The 12,762-nt window shown below is 38.9% G+C and overlaps 2 protein-coding genes across 3 annotated transcripts; one reads left to right on the top strand and one right to left on the bottom strand.

The window, feature by feature from the left end:
* Positions 1-69: 69 nt before the first annotated feature.
* On the top strand, positions 70-4,535 carry Set8 (SET domain containing 8). Of its 2 annotated transcripts, none has more exons than XM_069046327.1 (7): positions 70-322; positions 653-795; positions 841-952; positions 1,916-2,066; positions 2,116-2,281; positions 3,903-4,093; positions 4,144-4,535. In XM_069046327.1, exons 1-7 carry the CDS (start codon positions 313-315, stop codon positions 4,352-4,354), a joined length of 984 nt encoding a protein of 327 aa, XP_068902428.1. In that variant the 5' UTR covers positions 70-312; the 3' UTR covers positions 4,355-4,535. The 2 variants fall into 2 exon arrangements, with proteins under 2 accessions (XP_068902428.1, XP_068902427.1); XM_069046326.1 differs by having other exon boundaries at positions 71-322; positions 1,913-2,066.
* LOC138129977 (putative autophagy-related protein 11) lies at positions 566-1,916 on the bottom strand. Its single transcript, XM_069046328.1, has 3 exons — positions 1,668-1,916; positions 1,404-1,597; positions 566-1,352 (listed from the first exon to the last, which is right to left on the bottom strand). Exons 1-3 carry the CDS (start codon positions 1,833-1,835, stop codon positions 965-967), a joined length of 750 nt encoding a protein of 249 aa, XP_068902429.1. The 5' UTR covers positions 1,836-1,916; the 3' UTR covers positions 566-964.
* Positions 4,536-12,762: the final 8,227 nt, after the last annotated feature.

Raw genomic sequence — 12,762 nt, 5'->3', positions numbered from 1 at the left:
TACATGGTTAAACATTCAAGCTGTTTGAATTTGGCGCGTCAACCGATGCGCTCACGTGACCCACAACCGCCAATAGCGACACAGCTAAGTTTGAGTTTACGAAGCCAAGTTTGTGTACAGTGCGGCCTGTTTACAAACGCAGTTTCACAAGAATTTACACAGAAGATGTAGCGGACTCACCACGGGATCAACCAGAACGCGTCTCCGTTGAGTTCTTCGCCGTTTCTCATTTACGATAATAGTTGGTGTTTCGCGATAATTGTTCCGTTTCCGTATCGATTGTTCACCGGTTTTGGGCACGAATCAGTAGAAATGGTCAAGGGTGAGTTTTTCGGTCGCAATTCGACCACCAAATTGCCGTATAATCGATTTTCTGGACTTCCCAATCCGTTCGTCTTTTGTTTTTGTACGGCCATTTTGCAAGCCTCGCTAATCGCAGGACGTGATCGCTACAAATCCAGCGAATTTTTGAGGTTTATCTTACAAATGATATCGATATTATAGTGAAGGTATTTTACGTGTTGAATTGAGTAGTGAGTCGCGTTCGAAGAGTATAAAATCGGCGTAATCGTAAAAATAATCACTATATTTGACATAACCTCAAAATAGTTGACATGTCACTAGAGCTGTTACAAGACAAACTTATTTCTAGGGCGTAGAGTAAGGGCAGTGGTCGCTTGCGCTCGCAACGACGATTGTTGTTCGCCGCACCCGAAGAGACGCGGGACAAAAATCACGTTCGACAGGGCAGTCCTCCAACCGAACAAAACCAGCACTCTCACAGCGTTCTTCCAGGTAGCCGCCGTGCAAGCGTGTCCACTCTCTAATTGTCGGTTTTAGGGCGTCGATGTGGCCATCGAGGAGAAGATCGACGATGTGCTCGACATTAAAGCGCTGACAAACGACCAAAATGGAGATGACATTATTATAACTCTGGTGGCCAAGGATGAGGGTGAGTGCGCGTCTACTCCTGCCCAGACCGCCTTCGGCTGGTGCGGCGGCCAGTCGAGCCGCGCCTGGTCGGAATGTGGTAGTCATTGACAGAGAGTTGGGGCGAATGGCTGGTGTGCTGGCGGCCGTACGCCTCGCGGAAGCTCTGCAGCTCGACGTCGTCGCTGGGGTGGCGGCTGAGCTGCTGAAAGGGGTTGATGGGGAGGGTGATGGGGGCCATGTCGACTTTCTTTTCTTCTGGCGGTTGTGGCGGTTTTTGTTCCGGTACTTTCCCCACGTCCAGATCTTTGAAGGGGTGCTGACCGTGGTCGTGGAGTTCTTCGCTCTCGTGCTTGGCCGGCTGCTCGTCTTCCTCGTCGCTCAAGGTGCCGTCGGTCTGCTCTACGGACGAGCGTTTGTCGCTGGAACTGACTCGTTAGAATTTGTTCGCTCGACGCAAAACGAGGACTCACTCTCCAGTGGCGTGCTCGTTCCCCGTCCCGATCTTCTTGTCCATGATCTGTTCCAGCTGATGCACTTCTTTGTTGATGGTGAACAAGAGCTTGCCAGATTCTTCTACCAAGTTGGAGTAGTTTTCTTCGATTTCTTTAATCGTGCGGTCGTAGTTCGCCCTCGCCTGCAGCCGTTGGTTTAGACTTTTGGTCAGCTGAAAACTACCGAATAACCGCAAAGAAAGACAATGGCTAATTTGATCGAAGCTCACAAGCTCGACTCACCAGGGACAATTTGAACGTTAACTTCTCAATCTCTGTTTCGATTCTACCCTTTTCTAGCTGTTGTTTTTCGATTAAATAGTTCATTTCATCCCTCTGTTTCTTCAGAAGTGACATCAACTTTACGATTTTTTCATTATTTTCACGCAGTTCATGCCCAGAATCACTCATTTCATTGTTAATTTAAGGAGGATTCTCCAGAAAGCGTAACATTTGATGTTTTGTAAATAAACTTTCAATTTTGACAGTAGTTGACGTGCGACGGGACGTTCCCAAGACACCTGGGATGGTCAAGATGATGACGTGCAACGAGGGGGGACCGCCCACGCCCCACAGGATCGAGCTGTGTCAGGACAAAGAGGAGAACAAAGTCGTACCAAAGCCGCCCAAAGCTAAGAGAAGGTCTGAGGGAACGAGCGTCGAATGAAACGTTGATTTTGGAGATTTTTAGGCTCAATTACCAAATGTCAAATCAGGACGGTCCTAAAGACAATCACAAGGTCACCGACTATTTCCCGGTGAGAAGGTCGGTGAGGAAGACCAAGAAGACTGTGATGGAAGAGAAGCAGAGGACGCTGGAGCAGATGCTAAGAAATGAAGTGGAGGAAGGGCTAGAGGTACAGGGAGATGCATAAATAATAATTTCGACTGTCTAAGACTCCACACAAGATTTGGAAAAGCGAAATCTTATTAAAAAAAAAAATCAAACAAAATTAACATACGGGTCATACATTGTAATTTTCTGTACACATGTAGATTTTGCACCTCTTCTGAATTTGTAAATTTGACATATGACAGTTCTCACTTTTCATTATTTGTCAAGTGTAAGTTACGGTGTTAGCAGCAAAAGAGTCTTTGGAGACTACAGCGTTTGTACCAAAACATACTTTACTAGTATAGGTGCAGCAAAATTATCAAGTGGCAAATTTCCGTTGTCACTATGATGTCAGAAACATTTATTAGATCTATGGTTAAAAAAAGAAAGAACAATATTCTTTTTGCTAAATGAAATTTTATTGATTGGAAGTGAATTTAATAGAATTGAACAATTTTACGTTTACGAGCTATTTTTTTATTGCTGATATCGTATCTTCAAGAAAATGGGTCAGCCCAGTCGTGAAAGATTTTAGCCGAGTCTTTGATCGATTGGTACTGACTTGAAAAGAAATTAAATCGTCCGTGACAAAAACACCTATTTTTGTATTTCCGTATTTTTGCATTTCATTATTTTGTTCATCTCAGGAGACAAACCTTGATTTGGTTTTTGATACAGCAACGTCTTTCCGTTTCCTTTAACTTTAGAAAGAAAAAGCAGACAGTAAAGAAAAAATTTTTTCGTGTTGGCATCAAGTAAACAAACCCCAAGACTGTTGCAAAATGGTGTCACGCCCCAACTAGCACACCCTCAAAAAAGAAAAAGTTTTTCAAAAGTGACTACTGACAATTAAAAGTCCGTACGAACCTATCCAAGACTCGACTTGCGTTTGTCACGGCCAACCGCGCTGGCAAATTATTTTGATCGTGTGGAACTTGCTTAAAGCGTCGTTACGTTTTCGCACCATTTCGCCGACACGGCAGCAAGTCGAGGAACATGAAGTTCACCAACGTATCACACAACAAATAGTGCATGAACGTCAAACGTGTGTGATAAATTCGTATTGATCAATCCGACTTTGTCATCACTGTTGCACGTACTTTCTCACGGAATTGAATTAAGATCATTCAGAACAGTGTCGTGTGAAAGAGCCCTAAGGGTGTGACGGCATTGGAATCGCAGAACACGGAGTCTCACGGAACGAAGAAGGCTGTCTCGAGTTATTCCACCTCAAATCAAGCAATAAACACGTAATTTTGAAATTTCTAAACCAGGTTCGGTTAAAAAATGTTCAGTTGAAAGTTTTGACCGCCATGATTGAAAACGCCATTTTGTAGAAACAGAAAATTGATAGGGACCTGAGTCATGTGCCATTCAGAAGCTTGCGAGTTGCTCTTTTGTTTAATACGCAATATGTACTCATTGTTATTATTTTTTTTATTATCTTATTTCTCCTCCATTCAAGATACAAACTCTGCATTGGTAATTTTTTAAAAGGTCTTCTTGGCAACGTCTACATTTCCGTCGTGATAGAAAACAATAAATAAATAAATTGTGGTGTCTTCCTCAAGGGTCTGACTCGGTCCCGCTTTTATTCGCGTACACTTTTGCATCGTCGTTGGATTTGTCGTTTTCTTTTCCAGGTGAGAATCTTCTCGGACAAGGGTCGGGGTGTGGTGACGTCGCGGCCCTTCACCAAGGGGGACTTCGTGGTGGAGTACAGCGGCGACCTGATCGATTTGAACGAGGCGAGAAGACGCGAATTGCAGTACGCCCAAGACCAGAACACCGGCTGCTACATGTATTACTTCAAACACAACGACCAACAGTATTGGTACTGTCTGAAAGATTTTTGGGGGCGCTGTAGTGAGCGTGTTGTTGCAGCGTGGACGCGACGGCCGAGACGGGACGTCTGGGAAGGCTAGTGAACCATTCCAGGAACGGAAATCTCCTGACCAGGACCGTGTCGGTGGATAACAAGCCCCGGCTAGTACTTATAGCCAAGGATGACATCAAAGCAGGCGACGAGGTCACCTACGACTACGGCGACAGGTCCAAGGAGTCGCTCAAGCACCATCCGTGGTTGGCATACTAAAAGCTCTATTTATGATTATTTATTTGACCGGGACAGTTTCGGACTGTCCGTTGTTGTTTCTCCTGAACGTATTATTTCGTATGATTTGGACAGAGTCGATCCACTGCCTTTTGTAACGTTTTGTATTTGTTTTGTCAACGACCATTCACCGATCATTTAGGTAATAAAGGATTCAACCCGACCGCCCTGTTGGACTCACCTCCCGCCCCGATCCTTCGGGCCGCGAGTCGGGCGCCAACTCGCTGGCCGGTCCTTCGGGCCCCCGGTTGGGCGCCAACTCTCAGGTGGCGCTTCTCACGGCGAGGCGTGTTGACCGGCGGTAATTCGGCCGTAACATCCATCAAGTGCGGAACAAACACATAAACGTGCGACCAAACAGACGAGGGCGTTATTTATTGTGTGGACCGCGCCACATGCCGCCCATCACCCGATCCATTTGTCACCGCCGCCCAAATTGCGGGACGGACGGGGGCGACGGTCGCCGCCGTCCCCGAGAAACCGCAGTAATTAGCCAGCCCGCTCTCGAGCGAAATGATCCCGCTTCGGAGCACAACAGGTGCGAGCGCGGGCAAGGGTTGCCCGATCGAAGGGGCACAAAAAGCGGCGATCACGCCGGTTTCACATCGATTACGAAGCGGCGGGGCCTAAACGGCGATGCTCTCTGATCGCAGATAATGACCGGTTGGGCTCATTCACGGCAGCTCGTCCTCTGGTCTAGTGGGCTGCGATATCGTCACCGGAAATTAACTTTTACTATCTACCCTCGCCGGGGCGTACCCGGCCATTTATTATTATTATAATAACGTGAACGGCGGCGGGACCAGCCCACTCGACGGAGTTGTCGTTTTTTCGCCGGCCGGAAAATAAATTCGTTGGGAAAAATCGAAGGCGGTCTCGGTGACGGACGTCAGCTGACTGTTATGTAAAATTCATGAATTATTTAAATGCGCGTAAGGCAACGTATCATTACAGCAGCTTCTGTTCAAGGAAATCTTGCAGTGTCGCCCCAGGTCCGAATTGTTTGAGTTATGGCCCAATTACGGACCAATCAAGCAGGCCTGCATGTGCACGCCGTACGAGATATTTACAACTGCCATTATATTGCATCAAAAAATTGTACCGAGTACGCTCGTTAGATAGTCGGACCTGTTTGGCGCCCAACGCGGGGCAGCAATCGGAAATTCATCGTTTTACGATTTTACGAAGCGGTCCGGGCAAAATCAACGAAACCTTACGTGTTGTCGCTTTAACGAATCTCAAATCGTTGCGAAATTTTGTGCAGTTTCGCAATCGCAGTGACGTGCGCTGTTTGTGTGTTCGACATTTATTCGAATTTGAAATGTGCGTCGACGCTGACGCTGCATTATGCAAGAAGTAAAGAAAATAACATGTTGCCCGAAGAACTGAATAAAAGCACTGGAAGAATTGATACTATGACCTGAGAGTAGCGAGTTGTTGGCCGGAGGTGCGACTGCTGGAAGGATCTCGTGGTCGGGTTTGCGTCAAATGCAAATTTGGTGGAAAATCTTTATTGAAGAGTGTCCGAGTAGTTCAGAGCCAAGGGCAAAACTGACCGAAGGCCATCTCGTAATTTATTTGGTGATGTGACAGGTTAATGGGCGCATTATCTCCACTAAGGAGATGCCGTTGTGAGAAAAATTGTTTTGTGTTTTAACAAGATGATGGATGTCTCACACGGCGAAATTTTGAAAGAGGTGAATGAAACGATGCCGGTGTTTCGGATTCGACAACTCTAAATATGGATTATCGAAGGAGTGAAATATATTTTTCTCATTATCGAAAAACGAATTGCGCAGTTCTGTTTAGGAAGAATTTTCATGAAGAATTTCTACTGCAGAAAACGTAAATGTTATTAGGTGGAGAGTAATGAAGGAGCATTTTGTTTCTTGATTATTTCAATTCTTTGAGGAGGTTACGATTGACTATGACGCAAGAATTTAGAAAATGTTCCTATCTTGTAAAATTATGTTTTTCCAACATCGCTTATGAAAATGATACTTTCATCACTCAATTTAGTGAGGAAAATAGGCGTTTGCATCACTAGTGAGGAAAATGGAGAAAGTAAACTCACTAGTGAAAAAAATGTATTTAACAATCTACTACCTACTTATTAATATAAAAATTTAAAACACTGTTATTTTGCATTAATTGAAACTCCAGATCCGGAAGATATAAAAAATAGAGGAGCAAAGAAATTTAAAATTGAGACCCATTTTTATAAGCGACGTTGGAAGAAATAGTATACACAATTCGTGATCAAAGTGCGATTTTTCAACTCGCAAAACTATCCTCACTCGCTGACGCTCGTGAGTTGGTATATCATATATTGCTCGTTGAAAAATCAGGCATTTTCATCACTTAAGGCTGTATGACACGATGCTAAATTTTGTAGAAAATTTGTTAGAAAATGAGAGAGGACCAATGAACGATCAGGATCTGACAAAGACAGACTATGATCCTGATCGTTCATTGGTCCTGATCGAGGGTCTCTCTCATTTTCTAACAAATTTTCTACAAAATTTAGCATCGTGTCAAACAAGCTTTATAGTGTAATATACTATTTTGTTCGACACTGTCAGAATTTGAGAATTTTCTCCTGTGTGAAAATTCACTACTTGTCAAAACGAGACGTCAAGCTAATTTTAAAGATTTTAAGCGATTTGGAGCCTTTAAGGGGCGCGTCGAACAAAAAAAAAACCGTTGTATTCAACTCGTTTCACTCATGCCAAAAAAGGGCCCAATTTACATACGAATTCGTTAAATAAACTACTATTACAAAACACTTCACGTTTGTAGCCCGTTGGCATTTGACAGATTCACCACCTGTTGATTTATGTTGGTTAATCGATAAATATCCCTATAATCCTGTAGGTAGGTAGGTATAGTAGATAACTGAAGACGATACAAGTTGGCATAATTGAAACATCGACAACAAAAATTCAAATTCAACATTGTAGCGCGTAAAGAAAGAATTTCGTTAAACAGAGTATTGAAAATTTAAGTCGTCACCAACTGAAGGAAAAGTCATAATTTTATATTATAAATTAGGTACAGTTGGTTGCAAAAAAAACGGAAACTGTCAGAATAAAACTAACACATTTTTACACTTTTTTCATAGTGTGAAACCTTACAAGAGATAGGTAGGTTAGAATTAACGTCAAAATTCAATGACATTTTTTAAAATTATTCGATGGGTATTGTCAAGTACACAGTTAATTGACAAATGGACAAAATCAAATTTACTTTAGGAAAATTTTCGTTTACCGTTTTTTTTTGCAACCAACTGTATCTAGACTAGAGCAACGTGTAATAAGAGTTAATAATGGGAGAATAGAGCGACAAACATCAACCAGCCAGGAACGAAAAAAGAAAGGTTCATTTTTTGAGCGCAAAATTTACGAATATTCAAGGTGGGGAATATTTTAATTTCGATAAACTTGTACAGTTTGCAAAGGACAATTTAGAATTAGAACATAGAGAAGGAAGAACATCATTATGCAGGGTTATTCTACATGATTGTAGTCCAAGTAGGCGTAAAAACTGAATGTAAAATGTATGGTTGCCGCTCCGTATAAAAAACATCAAAATGATGTGAATAAGTGAGTACACGCCGTTCATACACAGGAGTTAAATTGGGAACAAAACAACTCAATATTTTGAGAATTGGTTGCAAAACAGCGCAACACATTTGGATTTAATCGTTAATTAAAAATAAAAATTCCATCACCGCACTTTTCACCTAAAAAAATTAGTGACAGTAACAAAAATTGACAGTTCGCATGAAAGCGGCAAAAATTTCAAAACATGGGCATGGCCTGCTTCGACTACAATCATTTAGAATAACCCTGTATAAAATCATTGGGGTATAAATACAGGGTGACCTACCTAAGACTTTCGAGCCTAATATCTGTTTTGCCAACGGATTTTTATGAAATTTAAAATGCAACTATTTTAGACGGTGAAGAGTAAAATCCCATCAAAAACGTAATTTTTACATGCCTTTTGAAAATGTTGAATCACTTAAGATTTATATCAAAAATTGATCGTCAATAAAAAATGCTGTAAGTAGAAATTCGTCTTTCAAAGAACTGTGTTAAACGTGGCTACAGATGCAAAAACGTAGACGCGTATGAAACAAATGCACTATCGCCGAATTTTGGTCACCCCTCTTCGCACAAACGCAATTGACATATTTGTCGTTTATCTTTCTAACCTTACAAACACTTACAAAGTTAAAGAGAACATTTGGACGTAATTTATTATAGTGGATGCTTTAATTCTTCCATAAAGGACTAAAACACGATCGGGATATTTTAGCAAGGTAGGTAATTTAGTTCATGTACGCTTCCTGTGTCTTCAAATAAGTTGACCACTCTCTGAAATTTAAATTTTGTAAAGCCTACGTTTGGATAGTGTTCCACGAGAAAACGAACTGTGTCATTGAGTTCTTACGAGACTCTCCGTAGGCAAAAATTGTTTCCTTTTTCAACAACATTGAAATTTCTGCCATTGTAGTCTATTTGTAGAGTATTTTCAATAAATTTACACAATTTGACATTTCTAATAAAGCGCGCCCACTTTTGACATATTTTAAGGGGTGTACAAAATGTTGCTTGGCAACTTTTCATCAATTGTTTCAAAAGGTAGGTAACTGCTCAAATACCTTCAAAATTTAGATTAGATTTTTAACGACAAAATCTAATCTTTACGTTGAATCAGACGAGTGATTTAGTTAATTGTTTTGTGTAGACACCTATTTTTTAAAGTTTAACAATCGAATAATAATTGCGCTTAATTTTCAATAAAGGAAACATGTGTTAAAATTACATTTTTTAACTTGAGGTAAATTTATTATTACTAATTGAACCTTCACCGTCTAAAATATCTGTATTTTAAATTTCATAAAAATCCATTGGCAAATAACCGAGATATTAGGCTCGAAATTCTTAGCTGAGACACCCTGTATAATAAAACAAAAATATTGTCTAATACTTTATATTCTTCATATTAATATTTTTGCAAAACGTCAAGTCATTTGTCAAAGAGTTGTCTGTTGATTCGCTTTATAGGTTAAAATTTTTATAAATTAATAAATCGTGATTGATTTATTTTGACTTTTGAACTGTCATACTTATTTGAATTTGACAGTCAAGTGTATCAACATAAAATTGTAAATGTGTTGCCAACCGAACAGATATAATTTCAGTCATCAAAAGTCACCCGGTAGGTATACAGTTGGTTGCAAAAAAAAAAACAGAACTGTTAGAATAAAATTGACAGATTTTTACAATTTTTCCATAGTGTGAAACCTTACGAGAAATAGGTTAGAATTAACGTCAAAATTCACTGACTTGACTGACTGAAAATTTTCGTTTCCCGTTTTTTTTTGCAATCAACTGTACATATAAAAGACCTAAATGGCTACATTTTCTGAAAAATTCGTACAAACTTGCCGAACGTTTCATTTTCCCCTAGATCAAGATTCGACAGTGTTGCCAGGTGTATCTATTTTCGATGTAAATTGCAGTGCATGTGAACGGATTATCAACAAACTGACAACATTCAACTGAAGAAAGGCAACGCAGAAATTGTAAAAATTGTAAAAAAATGTGACAAATCGATCGGAGAAAAATCCAAAGAAATCTTCGAGACATGTTTTCACAAGAAATTAATTTGTCTGTTGAAACTCGTCGCACTATTGCCAAATTTGCACCCATAGAGACGCCATGCATGAAATCATAAGGAAAATATAAAAAAAATCATCTCCCCTAGTTTCGAAATTATAAAGGTTCAAAATTATACTTTTGACATCATTTGTTTCAATTATTGAAAATTTTTTGACGATTTTCAGGATAATGGAATAATAATTTTTAAGGATCATAATCCTATTTACCGCAACATTGCATCTGAATTTATCTACAAACTATTTCAACGTAGACAAATCAAAATTGCTTACAACGTAAAATTTCGATTGTAAAAAAAAAACGTATAGTCAGTTGCAAAAAAATCGAGTAGGTACATCATAAAAATCAAGAACACTGAATTTTCCTATTTTTAACACGTAAATCAGGCTTTTCTGACTTTTAATAGCATGCTTTTTCAAATAGGTTATGTCTGACACAAGGAATGTCATTATTGTCTGACGTAAGAAGTGAAAAGTTTTGACATTTTGCTTGTCTCGGTAACATCAAAATTGACAACAAGAAGGATAAATTAAGCTATAGAAAATTTGATGTACACAATTTTTTTGCAATCGACTTTAGGTATTGTCAATGTCGTCCTGTTCATTTCAAGATTTATCTAGATTTGTCGCTTCTTGCATCTTAATTTCTTCCTCATCTTTCATATTTTTTATTTCTACTCTGTGATTTCGTTTGATTTTTATGCTTCCAATCACAATATTTATGGATGAGAGTTGGCCAGAGAGATCTAACAGTATTCGTCTGTGTCAATTTCACTTTTGCTACTGTAAATGTGGTCTTCTGAAATTAGCTCATTCCTAACAGAAACGTACCTACATTTTGTTACCAGTTAAGAACATTTTTTATTCAACTATTTGCAACACTGCAACCGCGTTTGTTTCACGGATACCTGACGTAACATTAACAGCGACAAAATTGTAGGTGATGAGAGTAAAAATTAACAGTAAAAAGAAATTAAACATGAGATATACAGAACAGTTATCTAAAAATTAACAGAAGCAAATCCATCAAGTGCCCCCCATTGGGGTCTATTCTGTATTTTTTTAACAGCCTGTTTAAATTTAGCAACCTGTTAAAATATTAAATATGTTTCTGTGATTTGTCGTCGTTTATGGTTACGAATCTTAAAGGTTTGTTAAAATTAACATGCAAATTACAGAATAGATCCCAAAATATGCTCTAAAAATAAATCAACTTTTCTTTTTTTTAATTTTTATTTGAAATATCCAGCGTTAATTTGAAATGTCAAATGCTACTTATCAATGATGTCAGTGTGAAGTCGTCAATAACCGGAAGTTACTATAGTTGTACTATTCGAAAATAAAATTCAGTGTTACCACCTCAAACAGTTCCACCTTGTTTATAATCATTTTTTAATTAACAGTAAATTAAAAATCCTCTCCAAATCCGATCTGTCTTTTCTAATTTGGAAGTAGCACCGTTCAATTGATAGTTTCTGTTGCAACAAAATGGTTCTCCTTTAGTTTCGAATTTTATTTTGATTATTGTAAAAAAAATGATGATTTGCCAGACAAGGGCCGGTTTTTCAATCGATGATTAATTTTTTATTAAGGTTTAATTTGTAATTAACACAATGTTACCGTTTTTCAACCTATGATTAACAAAAAAGTTCATGTTAATTCTTGATTAACTTAATCATACGATGTTCTGTGAATTAATCGGAATTTAATGATTAACGTCAAAAGTGACTTTGCCGATTTATTGAAAATTTATTATTAAAATAGTAAAACCATGAGCAAAGAATAATGATTGATGATATTTATGACGTTAATGCTTATAGTAGTGACGAAGAGCCACGAAGGCCAAAAACTATACGCTTTAGGCCCAATCACTTCGAAGAATGGGACCAAAAAGATTTTTTTAGTCGCTTTCGTTTGTCTTCGCGAACAGTAGAAAGATTGTTAGAAGAAATAGAAGAAACTATTTCCTATCAAACTAACCGATGAGTGTTGTGGAGTAGTCTGCATCAAATTCAGGGGTTAAAATACCAGCAAAATTTTTATTTCAGAAATGACTGTCTATCGCCTCAAAATCAGTTGCTTTTTAGTCTGCGATTTTATGCAATAGGAGCGTGGCTGGAGACTTGTGGTGTACACAAGTAGAGCTCTAGCGGCGTTGCGTCCAAATTATATTAAAATCCCCCCAAACCGAAATGAAATTAACGAATGTAAACAATAGTATATTTCAAACCAAGGTAAGAAAGTGGTTTCTTGCAGACTGCAGGCAAAGATTATAAACCGAGTCGTAGACGAGGTTTGTAAGTGCCTAAGGTCTGCAAGGACACTTTCTTAACAAGGTTTGAATACAATTTTTTTCCCTACCGGCACAACTTTGTTGAAAAAAGTCAAAAAAGATGGTTATATTCGAGATTAAAACGAAAATTTTGAGAATTGAATAGTAGGCTGTGTTATTTGTTTAATTAACTTGTCATCGCATTTGAAGATTTGAGGTTTGTTCGAAAATTTGATATAAACAGGGTAATTAACTTTCTTACCTTAGCGAGAAAGTTGAATTTTCTCACCTCAAATGAGGTATCCACAGCCTACATTTCTAACCAGTAGGGAGAAAAAGTTTTTTATAGTACTTCTAGAAATAAGTGAGAACAGAGTCAATTGTTTTATGGATGTAATTATCCTTGATAAAATGGTCAGAGATTGATACCCA

The sequence above is a fragment of the Tenebrio molitor genome, chromosome 4, assembly GCF_963966145.1.
Source record: "Tenebrio molitor chromosome 4, icTenMoli1.1, whole genome shotgun sequence".
NCBI lineage: Eukaryota > Metazoa > Arthropoda > Insecta > Coleoptera > Tenebrionidae > Tenebrio > Tenebrio molitor.
Note: the sequence above shows the minus strand (reverse complement) of the source record. Positions and strands in the feature narration are given on the sequence as shown.